The sequence below is a fragment of the Carassius gibelio genome, chromosome A3, assembly GCF_023724105.1.
Source record: "Carassius gibelio isolate Cgi1373 ecotype wild population from Czech Republic chromosome A3, carGib1.2-hapl.c, whole genome shotgun sequence".
Taxonomy (NCBI): domain Eukaryota; kingdom Metazoa; phylum Chordata; class Actinopteri; order Cypriniformes; family Cyprinidae; genus Carassius; species Carassius gibelio.
In genome coordinates, this window is record NC_068373.1 from 28,708,824 (window position 1) to 28,726,303 (window position 17,480).

General features: G+C 40.8%; 1 protein-coding gene across 2 annotated transcripts in view; it reads left to right on the forward strand.

The window, feature by feature from the left end:
- Positions 1 to 17,480, forward strand: part of LOC127941710 (protein shisa-6-like) — an 80,205-nt gene that overhangs the window by 56,179 nt on the left and 6,546 nt on the right. The window contains exons 6-7 of one of the 2 annotated variants that reach the window (XM_052537068.1): positions 9,447 to 9,509; positions 17,126 to 17,146. In XM_052537068.1, the coding sequence (XP_052393028.1) occupies positions 9,447 to 9,509; positions 17,126 to 17,146 (84 nt within the window). The remainder of the gene's footprint in view (positions 1 to 9,446; positions 9,510 to 17,125; positions 17,147 to 17,480) is intronic. The other variant, XM_052537077.1, reaches the window with a different exon arrangement.

The window sequence follows — 17,480 nt, forward strand, 5'->3', positions numbered from 1 at the left end:
CTTTCTCCACTCATCTCTTTTTGGCATCGGCGTGACTCTGAACCTTAGACTAGCTGGTGCTGATTGTGGTTTATTGATGTGAACGCTGCTGCTTGGCTTGCCAGTGTTTTTTCTGGATGTTTCATTGGTTGTTTGATCAATATTTGATATCGACAGGAGATACACATGTGTGTGTCCATCTCTACATGACAAATCATGTCTGAGAGACGCCATCAAACATACTGTGACTGATCTAGACCTGATGGATCTACTGCGTGACCAACATCCAATGTCTTTTCACCTTAAAATTTTGAGAATTTTTGAGAATAATATCATTGGCATAATTAAGTACAGCATGAAGCAAATTGGTGAGTTATGTACACACCATTGTTCCAAGGTTTTGTGTCAGTTTACTGTATGTAACTCATAAGTTTTTTATACTTAAGACAGAGAAATTAGATTAGACTGATCAAGTGTGATGACAAAGTCTGATGTTGGCCTGACTAAGTGTTGTCTGAAAGTTTAAAATAACTTGGAAAAGCCTGACGTTCGAAGGTTTTAGTCAGGGAAACTCAGTATTTTGCTAGCATGATTTAACATGTTGTTAGCATGATTTACCACATTGTTTACACTGAGTAGCATGTTCGCTAGGATGTTACTAGCATGATTTTAGCATGTTGCTAGCATGTTTGAATTATGAGTTATCACGTTGCTAACATGATTTAGCATGTTGCTATGATTTATGTTATATGTTCCTTGCATGAATTAGCACGTTTATAGTATATTTCAAACATGATTTGGCACTCTGCTAGCATGATTTACTATGTTGATAGCATGATATAGCATTTTGCTGCCATGACTTACAAGTTGTCGTCAATTTAGCATGTTCTTAACATGATGTAAAGCATTGATTTCTTATTTCTAGCATGATTTACCATTTTGTTGGCATCTAACGTGTTACTTACATGAGTTAACGTATTTCTAACAGTTTAACATGTTGCTAGCATGATTTAGCATGTTACATTGCTAGCACAACATTTATCGTGATCCTGAAAATTCAGCTTTGCATCCCAGAAATAAATTTAATTTTAAAATATATTACAACAGAATACAGTTAATTTAAATTGTAATAATATTTAATAATTTTATTGTTTTTGTGTAGCCTTGATGAGCAGAAGAAACTTCTTTAAAAAATAAAATAAAACACTTTTGACCAGTAGTGTATTTGACAGGTTTTGTGTGATTATCACACAATAAACAACAGCCGCAATGTAAGCATGCATTGAATTATGCATTCAAGTCTAGTCACTGAAATGTCAGTACACATTCATAGGCAATCCATAATTGCAAGTCATTTACAGACCTATGGTGCAATTTTTCAGTTTGTGGCGTCTTCACAAAGCCTGACATTTCTCCCTCATTAGAGCGGTTTATATCTCATTCCTCTTCTGTGCAGTCTTGTGCTTCATTGGGAGGAAACATGCAAAGCAATTAATCAAACAAAATAAGGGCCAATGAGAATTCAGGAAAATAATCCACTTTGTATTTTGTTGTGTCCTTGTTCCGTTATGTGCCGCTAAACAAAAAGGAAACTTGTTGTGTTGGTGTGGAAAGTTTTGATAAAGCCACACAGAATTAAAGTAGTTTATCATTCCTGCTGCCGGAGAGTTTCATTCACTCGGTTTGCAATCTTTTGACCAATAGTTTTTTTGGTTTAGTTTTTTTCCAGACGAGGCAGGGTTGAGGGAACAAGATTGAGCTTGCAGCTCTGTGTGCCGTGCGTTTCTCTCAGTTTGAATGAGAAGAGAGAGAGTTCTCATGTGCACTGAAAAAAAAAACATTCACTAAGAAATTACTAGTGAATTTAGCAAACAATTACAATGGCAAGTAAAACATCGTATTAACCAAGACATTTCGAAGTAGGAAGACTGAAATTGTATTTTCTTGTACAAATTCTCTAAGCATCTTTGTTTTATTTACAATCATTTTTAGAAAGCAGATGGCCATGTCATTTTTGAAATGCGAAACAGAGAAATGAAATTACTGTATGTGGCCAAATAGCATGTGCACTGAAGGAATAGTTCACCCCAAAAAGTATGGTTTGCTGAAAATGTGCTCACCCTCAAGCCACCCAAGATGCGTTTGTTTCTTCATCAGATTTGTAGAAATATAGCATTGCATCACTTGCTCACCAATGGATAACTGGTGGATTATTGTGGTGTTTTTATCAGCTGTTTGGACTCTCATTCTGACGGCACCCATTCACTGCAGAGGACTATTCCTTTAAAATCACTGTGATATTCACAAAAGGCTGCAAATCAAGTATCTTAAACGTTACTGTTGCTTTGTCTTGTACATCATGTGTTGCTTCTCCTGCATCCTGACTCAATCTCCTCAAGCTCCTTCAGGACGTCACATCGACTCACGCTGCACCCCGGTGGCCGGAGGAATCACTGCATAGAGATAAACACAGTTTTGAATGATGTTACTTCTTTCACATTGAGGAAGACATCAATTAAATCTGTGCTTATCTCTACAAGCAAGACAATGAGAGCCGGATCCCAGCTCCATCACGCCACGACACGACGTGCCAATGACGGATAACACGACTGAAACAGAGCCGAGTCTCGTTCTGGAATATGAATGATGCTCCAAAAATGCATGTTTAGTACCGCATTTCTGTACTTGCACTAGTGTTTTAAAAGTTTGGGGTCAGTAAGTGTTTTTGTCAAAGAAATTCATTCTTTTATTTGGAAAGGAGGCAATAAATTGATCAACAGTGACAATAAAGACATTCCTAATGTCATGAAAGTTTTCCATTTCAAATAAATGCTGTTCTTTTGAACTTTCCATTCATAAAATAATAATGAAAAGATTTTTTTTTTTTTTTTTTAATCAAATAAATACACCTTTGGTGAGCAAAAGAGACTTCTTTCAGAAACATTAAACATTTTACCGACCCAAATTTTTTGAATGGTAGTGTACATATTATATATTGTATTTCTGTTCTCAAATATTGATAGATAAAGTTTATGTGGTTTAAATTATGTGGTTTTATGTAGTTTTCTTTCTTTCTTTATTTCTTTCTTTCTTTCTTTCTTTCCTGAAGTACAGTATAAGTATCTCTTGTTTTTTAGAAACAAGAAAAGCTGTTTTCAAGCCATATTACTTCTGTAATCTGACATTTTTCTGAGAGAAACAGGACATTCAGCCAGAAGGAGTATGACAGGACTTGATTTTATCCGTCAGGGATTGATTGGATTGTCAGAAGTGGACGTTACATACAGGAATTGAGTTGGAGCAGTTGATTTGAAACATATGACCTTGTAGAGGTTTCAGATATATAAAGCATATTACTACGTTTTGATATAGGATTACCATGGCAGATGTTTTCTCTAATATGCCGTGCTGATGAACTGTGCACGATGTGACCAGGAATGCACATTAAGAAAGTAAATGGGGTCTATTTTGATTTGCTGTTGACTTGAAAGTGTGTTGATTCCTCCATCTGTTGGGGACAGAAATGAGAGCTGGTCTGAAAGCCCTGCAGTTTAATCCCTGATGCCAGCTGAGAGCTGTGAAACGGCCTGTTCCCCTGCAGACCACTCAATGTAGGGCACTCACATTTAGAAAGCGGCCTGGATGTGAGCTCTGCTCTTAAAGCTGCAGACAGCTGCTTCTCCTGTGTCAGTGTGAGGTTAAACGCTCTTCCCTCGTCCACTTGTGTGATGAATATGAAATTTAACTTAAGAGAAGTGTGCTGTTAATTTTACGAATAATTTAAAAATTGTCCCTGGTAGAAGAGCAAACTGGAGATTTGCTTTGGGTGCACCTGATGGAAAACATCTCATTGTATCAGTCCAAAATTAAACGGATAAAAGAAAAAAAAAATGTTTAGTTAAGAAAATTAAGCATATATATATTGTTGTTGTTGTTTTCATATTTTTATTTTTTAGATATAAAACTGTTCTGTTTTCATTTTAATTTTAGTTAAATTTATAATAGTTCTTATTTAGTTCTAGGTATTTTAGCATATCAACATAAAACTACTTAAAATTAGAAAATAAGATTTCATATATATATATATATATATATATATGATCTTATTTTTATTAATGTTTATTATGTCTATTATTATTATTGCTACAATTATTGGTTTTAATAATACTAATACTGATTAAATTGTACTTTTATTTATTTATTTTGTTAATATAATCTTAAGCTGCATTACATTATTTTATTTATTTATTTAATTTCTATGTGATTCTTTTATTCAGCAAGGATGCAATTGATTGATATTTTATACAACAAGGATGCATTAAAATATTGATGTAATTTAATTAGTATTTTAAATGGTGAAATGCTTCCTAAAGGTCCTAAAAACCATTTCCCTTATGCAAAATATAATTTCCTCTTTCATTTGTGTAGTTATTAGGGTAAAATTGTTTCAGCATAATAATCCAGTCATTATATCAATAAGTGTATTTTTATGATAGGTAGCTTATATAGTTACCATTGTTCTACCGCAGCACAAGTAACAGTATGAAGGAGAAATGATTTATTAGAGAAATAGTTTGACTTGATTTCTGCCTGTTTTGTCATCTGTGCTTTCACTCTTTGATCCGAGTGTTTTCCCCAGAAGCGCTGCTCATGTGAATCAGGTCAGCGGCCGCTCTGAGATCTCTCAGCGTTTGATTAACATCCACCAGCCGCTCACAGGACACTTCAGAAAGCCTTCGGGAGTATTGTCACTGTCAGTTCATTAACTCTGCCTTTTTTCTGGGTACAGATTCATTTATGTGCTTGACTGAATTCACATAATTCATGTGATATAGCCTATCTTTAATAAACACAGCAGCGATGTGTTTTATTTCATCCTCATGTCTGTCATGTATTGAGCTTTATGGATCATTTAAATGGTGTATGACAGTCAGGCCTTGATCAAATGCAGAAGCTGTCAGACCTTGTTCAAACGTATGTGAGTATGACAAGCCACGAAAAGAACTAAAAGCATACTTCGTTTCAACTCATTTCTGAAATCATGTTTTTTTTTTCTGAGAAACAGACCCAAATGTAATTTGCTGAAAGTTTCTCTCATACGATGCTTTTTGTCCTTTCTGGAGTTTGACAGCATTTGGAAAAGAACAGCATCTCCTTCTGTGAAAAGATAGCAGTTTCTGGTGTGTTAAACCTGCTTAGAGGAATAGTTTACACAAATATAATAATTAAAAAGAAAAAATGGTTGAAAAATGTACTCCATCCAAGATGTAGATGTGCTTGTTTGCTTATCAGAAAAGCTCTAGAGAAGCGTAGCATTACATCGTTTGCTCAGCAGTGGATCCATAATGAGAGTCAGATCTCTGGTGGATTTGTTTCTTACAAACACACAGCTTTTCTCTTCTCCAGACATGAACTGATGGACTGGAGTGCTGTGGATAATTATGATGTTTTTATCAGATGTTTGGACTCCCGTTCTGACGGCACCCATTCACTGCAGAGGATCCAATGCTTAGCAAGTGATGTAATGCTACATTTCTCTAAATCTGATGAAGAAACAATACTTTACAAATAATGCGAGTTACGTTATCAGATTACTTTTTTTTAAACTAGTAAAGTAACACATTCATTTTTAATGTACAACAAAATTTGTGAGTTACTCTTTCAAAAGAAGTTACCTTGTTCTCACATTTATTGACTGACAGTTTTCCTGTCCCATGCATATTGGGAGAAATTGTGCTCTGTGTGAACATGATGTTGTTCTAGACTAAATGTGAATGTGCATTTATTCATCCCACTCGCAAATAAAAATAAAATAAAAATAAAATAAACAGATTTAGTAATCCTCAACATGAAGTAAAACCGTGAAATGCAAACTCAGAATATGACATAAACCTGCAATAATTAACTATTTTAAATAACACAACTGTATTTAATCCCATTTTCTTAACTAATGTCTTTGCTGCTGACCTTTGATGATCCAGTTCAACCATACTAATACGCAAAAATGTCTTTAGATAAACGAACAATTATGCTTTATTGTTTTTATATATATATATATATATATATATATATATATATATATATATATATATATATATATATATATATTATTTTTATTTTTTTTTAGCGCTGAAGAGTGGTGAACCTTCTACTCCTATGTTCTACTGTACAGACGAGTTTACTTTTGCTATACATAGAACTTCATATATTTAAACCAATCACTTAATGTAATGCATTACTTTCCATAAAAAGTAACTAAGTAATGTAGTTAGTGACTTTTTTAGGGAGTAACGCAATTTTGTAATGCATTACTTTTAAAAGTAACTTTCCCCAGCACTGCTCATCTACATCAGGGATGGCCTGAGGATGAGTGCATTTTTATCAAATTTTATTTTGTGGATGAACTATTCATTGAAGAGGTATTTATCAAAATGCATTTGCGCTCGAATGTCTTTCAGTCCTCTTCTGCAGTCGTGATTCTGCTGTTAAAGTCTTGAAATTGAAATGCTAATTCATGCATGAATTAATAATGAAATCAGACCCTGTGAATTTGTCCTGGCGGTCTATGTCTCACATAACTGACTCAGAGGGCGAGGGTCGTGACCTCTGTCAGCGAACTCACTCTGTTTGGGAAACAACAGGATGTAGAAATAACTCCCAGCGCTTGAGGGGCTCTTTGACATTTTGTTTTGACATCAGGCCAGTGAAACTTCATCAAAAAATGGAAATTCAAAGAATGCATCATTGTGCAAGTCACATATTACAGCAGCATTTTTTTGTGTTATTTTAACAAATCTTTTATGAACAGACCTACAGTACCATAAGTTGTAAGGCAGTTAAGTGAGAATTATATTCTTCTATTTCTTTATTTGTTTGGTTGGTTGGTTTAATTGGCAAATTCTCAGATTCATTCATTTGAATCTGAATTAAATATGCCAACGCGCATATGACGATACACTGAATTAAAAGAGGAGTTTTAAATCAAATCCAATTCAGGAACTGATATACCACTGAAAAGATTCATGATTTTTAAATGTTTTTGCAAGAAGTCTCTTCTGCTCACTAAGGCTGCATTTATTTGATCAAGAATACAGTAGAAACAGTAATATATTAAACACTTCCCAAATCAAGTGGACAGAACCTGTAGTTCTTCATTGATCTGTTATTCAGAAACCCTGAAAGGCTGTTGGTTGACAGTGTGTGAACGTTCAGCTGAAGTTGCTTCGGATCACCATTTAAATCGAATTGATCACGTCTCTGCATGCACCTGCGATGAAACACAAAACACACTCCAAGGGTTTTAACAAACTCCGCATTCAGGAAACTGTTTTCAGGCGTCATGCAAAGCTTTTTTTGTTATTTCTTCTTCAAACTCCCTCTTCACTGTCATTCCTAATGAAAAGTGGGTTTCCGTGTGAAGCTGAGGAAAGCTGTTTCCTGTCTGAAAGCACCAAACAAGTTCATTTACGCGGCGAAGTGAAGACTGGATAATTGGTCCCTTGATCAAAGCGGGCCGGTTGAGCGGGACAGCAGCTAGTGGTCCTGCGGTTTAGCATACGGCACTGCTTTGAGTAATTGGACTGTGTTTTTTGCTGCAGATGTGCACCTAATCATCTGTGCTTGTCTGCTTTGCTTTGGTCCTCAAATCCACACACCAGAAACCACAGGGCCAACAAAGCACCGAGCACGGCATGTTTTTCTTCTCTGTGTGTCCGGATGTCCAGAGAGAGAAGTAAACCTTTGTTTTAGAGCGAAATCACATGCACGTTGTTGTTTACAAGCTTAATTCAGACTAAGATCATCATAAACAGATAACTTGTCAGTGTTGATTTGCGTCAGAAAACTGAACCCGGTCGAACGCGCCGAAGTTAATCACATATAAACACTGGGGTTTTTTTTTTTTTTTTTTTTTTTTTTTTTTCATGCTGGTGTCATTTGCTAATGAGATATTGATATTGAGATTAATTGTGTAAATGACACTGAAGTGTCCCGGGGTCGCATTTTATGCAGCTTTTATTTGTCTGCTGAATGCAAGAGCATAATATAAAACCCCAAGACATGCCCTTGGAAATACATAAGCGTGATTCCAGCCCTCTGAACATTAAGACACTCTGTAAATATGAATATCAATTGATTTACAATTACAACACGGCTGCTATGTCAGTGAATATTGCTTTGACTTGTACTTAGGGTTAAGGAAATGAGCAAAACAAACCAAAGTATTGAAATTTGTAACCCAACCTGCAGCACAAACACTTTGGATTAATTATGATTTTTTTAATGCTTATGAAAGAAGTCCCTTTTATTCACCAAGGCCGCATTCATTTGTTCAAAAATACAGTGAAATACAGTATTATTACATTGTATAATAACTGTTTTATATGTGAATATAATATAGTGTAAAATGTAATCTATTCATGTGATGCGCAGCTGTATTTTCATCATCATTACTTCAGTCTTCAGTGTCACGTGATCTTCAGAAATCATTTTAATCTGCTGATTCGCTTCTCAATTATTATCAGTTATTATTGATAATCCGTTATTTTGACTCTTAATATTTTTGTAGAAACTGTAAAATGTTTGTTTTTGATACTTTGATGAATATAAAGTTATAAATAACAGCATTTATTTTAAAAATAAACCTTTTGTAACCTTTCTAACTGTTTTTACAGTCACTTTTGACAAATTTAACGCATCCTTGCTGAATAAAAATATTATTGTTATTACTAATTTTAATCGAACCTGTATTCTGTTTTCAACATTCAATTAATATTGCACATCTGAATATTTGGGTTGAACTGTTCTGGAACGGTGTTGTGAATACAACTTTACCACTGATTTCTAGTCAGGCCCTTTTTTGGTAAAACCAAACAAAGTAGCTTTGCTTTCACAACGAAACGTGTGAATATTTGAGCAGTGTTATGCAAATTTTCCCTAACAATGATGTAGACATGGAGTGCATGGACAAGTCCTACATTTTATAAAGAATATCTCTTTGGGTTTGAGTCTTTGCAACTTTTGGGATCGTATCTATTCACGAACAGCTTGTAACACTCCACTTGAAATCGCATCACATGACCCCTTTAAATTCAGTTTCATGTCTAGCAGGAATGGAGCAGTATTGCTTTTATTAGATTTTCTTTATTTGTTTTGAAGGCTAAAAGCTGCGGTTATTACGGTGTACTTGTTGATTTAATCTTGTTTTGCTCTCTAAAACTTTTCTGTGTGTGTTCTTGATATGTCTCGGGGGATTTCTGCTCATCGTTCAGGTGCTGTACAGATGTTTTCAATTGTAAACAAAGACACATTGCCTTCCAGAAACATCTGCCAGTCTGAAAAAAATAATGTTGAGAATGCAGAGTCTTTAAAGGGATTTAAAAAAAAAATGGCTCAGACTCTGTCACGTTGATGAATTAGTATGGAATACATTAAACCACAGTAGTTTTTCCTTGGTTTTCTTTTGACAGGTAACCATCCACACGACTACACCAGCCATCTGGATCTCACTGGGTCACACACACCTAAAATCGGTGAGTTGTTCGATATCTTTGTGTCCAGTCGTTCATTTCGTCTGCAGTATGAAAATGATGCTCAGAAGCAGCTCAGAGTTTAATTGATTTATGATGACATCTCGATACTATCAGCGTCTTCCACATCCAGATGGTTTGAAGTGTGAAGAACGTGGCATATAATATCGGATTGGAGTCATTAATGGAGCTAGATTTTATCTCTAGAAAAGATTTTCATAATTTAGCCTCATCAGATGAGCGCTGATAATCTCCATTACTAAAGATGCTTAACTCCCCGTCGGCCCTCGAGATCAGAGACGCCTTTCACCCCAAATTTGATTGGGATTTTTTTAAAAAGCAGGGATTTGAGAAAAAAGCAGCCTCTTGACAGGAAATTAAAAGCTTAGCTTGTAACAGGCCCCGCTAGCAGGGAGGATTGTGTCTATGCTAATCTATGCTAATCGGATCTGCACAGTTTGCCGACGCTATTGAAAAGCCACAGTTGTAATTGTTCTGACTATATCTAGTCTTCCCAAATTAGATTTAGTGTGAAGAAGGTTTTCAGACTGTAAGCACAGCACACATCGGTCACATCTCTCGTGGTAGTTTATTCACTCCTTGTGTGCTAGATATCACCGAAACCAGTTCATATCAGCTCACTGTGTTAATAATATTCTGTGTCAACTCCACCAGAGGTCCCTGACTAAAAATGTGATTTTGATCTTGAATGAAAAGGAAGCCAAAATATGAAATGCCATTGATGAACATTTACTGACTGATCCCCTATTTTATATATATATATATATACATATATATATATATATATATATATATATATATATATATATATATATATATATATATATATATATATGGGGGTCAAAATGATTTTTCCCTGAGATTCAGAGCCAAATTACATGAAAGGAAAAAAGACTTCAGAAAGATGGCTGCATCATTGTGTTGCTTTTACACAGATATTAGTTCATCTATTAGTTAAATCTGTCGACTTTAGTCATCTTTTTTTGCATTATATGCCAATGGTGACAGTTCAAAAATGGGGAAAAGGCACTTTTCATGTTGTTTTCCCCAAAGTCTGCATGACTGTAACTCAAGAAGTGTTAAAGATATCTTAATATCCCTTTAGATTTTAATTCTTAAGAAAGATTTTTTTTGTAATCTTCATTTTTAATGCCCAGTATGGTTCAATTCCAGAGACATGGGGATTTCAATGTGGCTCCAGAAGTAAATTATACATGTTTCCATTTGTCAAAAACCTAATGTGGTCCCTTTGCTTAGGACTGATAGTTTTTTCCTTTCTTTCTTTTAAAGAGAAATGTCTGAACAAATAATGTTAAAACTAGAAATGCATCTTGTTTCCTTCTGTCAAAACAGCTACATAGAACGTAACTGTCTAAAAGCCAAAAATATTGTTTGTCCAAAGTTTGCATGTCTGTCCTACAAGCAGTATTAAAGATATCTTAATAAACTTCTAGATTTTGGTTCTTAACAAACTTTTCTTTTGGAATCATATTGTTTAAGGTCCTGTATGGTTTGATCCCATAGATATGGGGATCTCAATGTGTCTCCATGTGCGAATTGTCAAATTTGACGCATTTTCAATGGTCGAAAACGTCTCAGGTTACAAATGTAACCTTGGTTCCCTGAGAACAGGGAACGAGACAATACGTCAACGACGCTATGGGGAACGCCTCAGGTGTGACAGGTGTCTGAAATCAAATATCAACTCACAGCAATCATGCTGACCGGCGACAGCCGTGAATCATCAGCTTGAATGATGAGCGTGCGACCTGGATATAAAAAGGGCGCCTTGAAACCATGACAATATCCTTTCGTCTGAAGGGACTGTTTGGCAGGCAGACCCTGAGGCATGGCTGGGAGACGTATTGTCTCGTTCCCTGTTCTCAGGGAACCAAGGTTACATTTGTAACCTGAGATGTTCCCTTTCGAAGGGAACTTCGACAATACGTCAACGACGCTATGGGGAACGAAATACCCACGCCGCCATGCTAAAGGGAGTGCATGCCCAATGGCAGTGACAACTGTCAGAACCAGCATTCAGTGAACGCTAGAACCACTCACCCTCAGGTCACACAGGGCTGTCAGTGACAGCACTCCCTACGGTCATAGCCCAAGCTATATGATACCACAGAAAACCTCCATAAACATAGTTTAGTGAAAGGTCTACCTGGGCCTGCTCAAGGGCCTAGGACCACAACTTCAACTTCTTAGAAGGGGTCCCTTCTAGGGAATGTGGCTAGGGAACCAGAGGGAACCCCAGCCAGTCACTATTCAGGGGAATGTACCACCTGAAAAGCCACCAGGCAGGCCTGACCTGGTGTCACTACATAAGACACTACAGACTGGCCACTTCCTGTCTGTCCGAAGACAGAGCCTCTGGACACTTGCCTTTAGGAAGGCATCCAGCCCGAGGAACTGCGGAGCAGGCAGTGAACCACTCGGCCCGGATCTCAGCGACGGGATATCCTGGAGAGTATGACTCAGCGTAGTGTTTTACAACCCTTGCCAGCGAGGGGAGTTTCTCTACTCGATCCACGGATCTACCCAGTGTTTGTGTTTCAAAAACACTGAGGAGGCCTGTGAGGGCCTTAGGACTGATCTAACTGGGAGGCCTCATGAGAGGCCTACGACCGACGGACCAGACTCAGGAGACCACATACTCACATTGACCCTCAGTGAGGGGAGCATAAGATCTACCTGGTAGGCAACCAGGCTGTAGCAGGATAAAGAGGTTCCAGGAGGGAACCCGTAGCAGAGAATAAAAACTTGAGCCGAGCCAGGGCGCAAGCTCACCTTCGGTAGCTGCCTGCTAAGGACTGCTAAACTGAAAGTAAGCGGCCACTAGCTTACAAAACCCAGCATCACCGTGAAACTACTCCCAGGGAGACCTGGAGAGGCCTACTACCTGACCACCACAGTATGTGGGAGCTCACCTTCGGAGAGGCCTGGTGAAGCCTACTACCTGATAACCGCAATATGTGGGAGTTCACCTACAGAGAGGCCTACGACCTGTTACCAGATAACCACCTTAAGTGGAAACTGAAAGTTATTTGAAACTCAACTCCAGGGAGGCCTGGTGAGGCCTACTACCTGACAACCACAGTATGTGGGAGCTCACAGTATGTGGGAGCTCACCTTCAGAGAGGCCTGGTGAAGCCTGCTATCTGATAACCACAATATGTGGGAGTTCACCTACAGAGAGGCCTAGAGAGGCCTACTACCTGTTACCAGCTAACCACCTTAAGTGGAAACTGAAAGTCAATAGGAACTCAACTCCAGGGAGGCCTGGTGAGGCCTACTACTTGACAACCACAGTATGTGGGAGCTCAACTTCAGGGAGGCCTAGTGAGGCCTACTACCTGATAAACACAGTGCAGGAAAGCTTACTTTCAGGGAGGCCTGGAGAGGCCTACTACCTGAAAACCATAGCTGATAGTGAGCCAGACTGGCAGTCCAGTTGACTGTCTTTGGGGCTTTGCCTTCAGGGAGGCCTTATGAGGCCTACTACCTGACAGTTCAAAGAAGCGGGAATTCAACTCCAGGGAGGCCTGTGGGGCCTGCCACCTAGTAACCACAGTATGTGGGATTAAACCCTCAGGGAGGCCTAGTAAAGCCTACTACCTGACCACCACAAAATGTGGGAGCCCACCTTCAGGGAGGCCTGAAGAGGCCTACTACCTGAAACAGTCTAATCAGCTGGATGTAACTGCTGCTGGGGACTCGCCTAACAGGGAGGCCTGGTCGAGCCTGCTAGCTGATAGCGAGTCTATTCTGCTACTTTACCGAACACTGCTGGAACCATACTATTAAAAACTTTTCCTATAGTTTTGTCCAAGTGTATGTTCCACAATGTTGCGACCCACCTCAGAGGAGGCCTGTTAAGGCCTACTAATCAGCAGTGAGCCTTCTGCCCGAACTACCAGGGCCAACCTCCGAAGGTGAGCTGGCCTAGGAGCCCTATTGGGGGCTATTCCGTCAAGGAGGCCTGCTGGGGCCTACTACCCAACTGTGCAGCCTTCGCGGCAGAAATCTGTTGCTACAGCATCCTGGTACCTAATCACATTGCCAGAGGCAGTGTACTCAGCAAATAGCAATACCCTTATAGCAGGGGAGTACAACATACGCCATTCTGCCTAGTGGAGGCCCCATTAGGGGCCTACCTACTAATTGCAAAGGCGTCAGCCCATGGCAATGCTCTGGCTTCAAAGGGAGCAGAGTTCAAAAACCGGAATGAAATGTAGTTTAGAACTCCCTGCTCAACCGGAGCCATCGTGGTGTGAGGTAGATACATACAGAGCTGAGAATGGACTACTCAAAACTACCCTGAGTTAGCGGGGGAGTAACAACCATATGCCCCTGCAATGTTAGACAGGGAGCAGGCCTGCAAGTGGCTCCAAAGGGTGACAGGGATTTGTCCTGCGCTCAGCCTAGGGGAGCGGGGGGGCTAAATTGCAAGCCAACCCACTTCAACCCATCGGTCGAGCGATTAGCTCAACGGGCTGAGTGGAGCCAGCTCTAGAGGCCCAAAAAACATCTCTGTTCGGCAGGGTCTGACAAACTCTCACTTCGCAGAGCGAAAGATGGCCTAACCCTGCTAGACTGATCCTACCTCAGCTACCACCCTGCATTACTCTATCACCCCTGAATGCAGAGAAAGGGGCGGGCCTTGGCCAACAACTCCCATTTAAGGGAGGAGGCTGAAATCAAGGGGAGGAAGCCTAACACATAATGAATGTGGCAGCTATACTTAGCAACACGCCTCCAACATCCCTAGCATAGCCTAGGCCAGCTACAGAGGCGGCCCGGATGAGGGCCGACCTGCAAGCATAGATCTACCTGAGGGCTCGGAGGAGCCACAGCCTACTTGATTGAGAGGCCGTGAAAACACTCAACCTACTGAAACCCAACAGAGCTCAGGGGAGCGAGTACTCAGGATACCAATGTCACAAACCGATAGGCAGGACATCTATCTGAAGATCTATCTGAAGCGCCAGCGTCAGTCTAAACCTAAAGCAAAAAAGTTTTTTTTTTTTTTTTAGGAAGACCAACTACTCTACCCTCTGGGTGGCTAATAGCCCTGAGGCTAAACAGAAATGAGCGGTGGCCCACCACGCATATAAAATGTTATGACAGGAAGGCCATCACATACTCAGCACAGAAGCCAAATCTTCTTTGAGCTTCCTCCTAATTCGTTCTAGCCACCAACTGGGGGAGGCTTCAGGGCCCTAAAGTCCATACTTTAATTGCTCCTCTAAGAATGACCCCCTAGGTCTATACAGGGAACAGGGTCTGTAGAGAAATACAATCAGTGTTAGTTATACACACAGAATTTTACAAACCAAAAGTTCACCTGCGGCGTGCGGAGTGAAGACTCGCCAGAGAGTTCTCAATGAATCTGGGGTCCACCACTTTTACATGCCTAAAAGAGGCGCTCACATCAACCAGTTGCTACGGTGGGCCATCAGAACATAGTTCTCATCATAAGGCCCATCCCCAGGGCTGGTGTAACGTAAACGCCTGGGGAGTCAAGAAGAGGGAGAGGGCTGGTAGAAAAGGCCCTCCAGGGAGATCAAACCCTATTTCCGCTGAGCGTTGCAGCGCTTGTGCTGAATGACCTCCCTTAAGTCCCTCTTTTTGCGGGAGGCCCGCCTCCTCTGTGTCCTACTCCTCCATGGAGGGGGGGCACGAGAGGCGACACTAGACCTCTGGTCCTGCCTACGGTCCTCAGACCAAGACGGACCAGGTCCTCCCGCCTGCCTGGGCTGGGGCCCGGATCTCAGCGGTATACAGGTCTTAAATGCAGCCGAGCGTGCCTTCGCCTCCCTAAACTTCCCAACCACCGCCTCAACGGAGGTGCCAAAAAGTTTAGCAGGCGAAACTGGTGAATCAAGGAGAAGGGACTTTTCTTTCTCCCCGATATCAACCAAGTTGAGCCACAGATGCCTCTCTGTGGCCACCATCGCCGCCATCGATCGGCCGATCGCGGCAGCAGTCTGTTTAGTTGCCCGGAGGGACAAATCTGTGGTCCGGCGCAACTCAGCGACCGCCTCAGGGGACAGCCCTGCCCCCTGGTCGAGATCCTGCAGCAGGTCAGCTTGGTAGGCTTGGAGCACTGCAATGGTATGAAGGGCAGCACCAGCCTGACCTGCTGCCGTGTACGCTCTGCCATTCAAGCGAGCCGTGGTTTTAAGGGGCTTGGATGGCAGAGTCGGAGCTTTTAGTGTCGACACCCGCCCAGAAACGAGATAGTTCGCAAACGTCTCGTCAACGGGCGGCATCGACACATAACCGTACTCACCGATCCCCTCAACATCAGCGAAGTTACCCTGCTGATGTCGATGAATACGGGCAGAGTACGGTTTCTTCCATGCCCTCTCGATCTCTGAATGGAGATCAGGAAGGAATGGAAGGCTCTGCTGAGCTGGTGGTCTATGTTCAGGGAGAAACCGATCATCCAAACGACCGCGAACGATCTCTCCCTGAGCGCGCCGCCATGGCAACTGAAGTTTGTCAGTGGCGCGCTCCATAACTTCCACCAACTCTGCGTACACGGGGCAGGATGGCTGACGAGGTTGAGGATCTAAATAATCCTCCTCAGCCATCTCTTGCCCGGCCCGAAGAGCACTCGCTGCAGTATTAGTAGGAGAAAAGTCTCCGTCATCCCCCTGCAGCTCACTCTCGTCAGCCGATGACGCGTCCGAGAGGTTAACGCCCCCCTCGAGACTGTCAGCGAGCTCCATCTGGGAGCCCCATGAAGCGCGTCGCCGCTCTGCCTCGGCACGAGCGGGACCCGATCCGCGAGGACCAGACGCTGAACTCTCTTCCCTCGAGAAGAGAGCCAGACGAGAGCGGAGCGTTCTCATGGGAAAACGCTCACAATTTGCACAGGACGCTCCCTCAAGAGCATCCCGTGCGTGCTCTTCACCCAAACAGTACACACACATCTCGTGAGTGTCACCCGGCGACAAATATCTTGGGCACGGGTCAGCACATTTCACGAAATTTTTAGGACTTGCCTTAGATGTGCGTTTCATTTTCGCTGTAAGCAGACGTTTAAATCAGACAAAACAGTCCCTGAAGACGAAAAGGATATTGTCATGGTTTCAAGGCGCCCTTTTTATATCCAGGTCGCACGCTCATCATTCAAGCTGATGATTCACGGCTGTCGCCGGTCAGCATGATTGCTGTGAGTTGATATTTGATTTCAGACACCTGTCACACCTGAGGCGTTCCCCATAGCGTCGTTGACGTATTGTCGAAGTTCCCTTCGAAAGGGAACCACATGTGGGTTACTTGTAATTCAGCTGATACTTATTAAATTTAACAAAACTGCCATTTTGACTGCCCTTTACAACATAGTTACTCGGTATATTTATCCATAACGTTTAATATGTTGGCTTTCATCACTATTTATGCTTGTCTTTCTTAAGAAAAAAAAAAAAACGCTAAACGTTAACGTTTTAACGTAAATGTTAAAAATTTTAGTTTTTAAAATGAGGTTGATTTGACACAGAATGACCCTGCAATATGTGACACCGTGAATCAAAAGCATGCAAAAGAAAGTTACTGATTTTGTTTTTCTCGCTTGGGTTTGTTAGGACACCGAATAGAATACTACGGTAAGCAGTACACATGTTGTACATGTGTATAGTTTCTCATTTCCTTGATGTCTGTGAATGTAGGGTGAACTCTGTATGTGTGCGCTCTCTCTCTCTCTCTCTCTCTCCGTTTGTGTGCAGTCTCTCTGTGCTTATCTCTACATGTCTGCAATCTCTTTGTTGGTCTCTACACTGCAATCATTGATTTTCTTACTCAGTATTTTTGTTTTGTTGTCCAGTGCAAATATCTGAACACTCTTAAATCAAGAGCTGGAACCACTTTCTCTTGTATGTGATGTGTTTCATCTTTGTGTCTCTCTCTTTCTCTCTCTCTCTACCTCTTATTTTCCTTTCT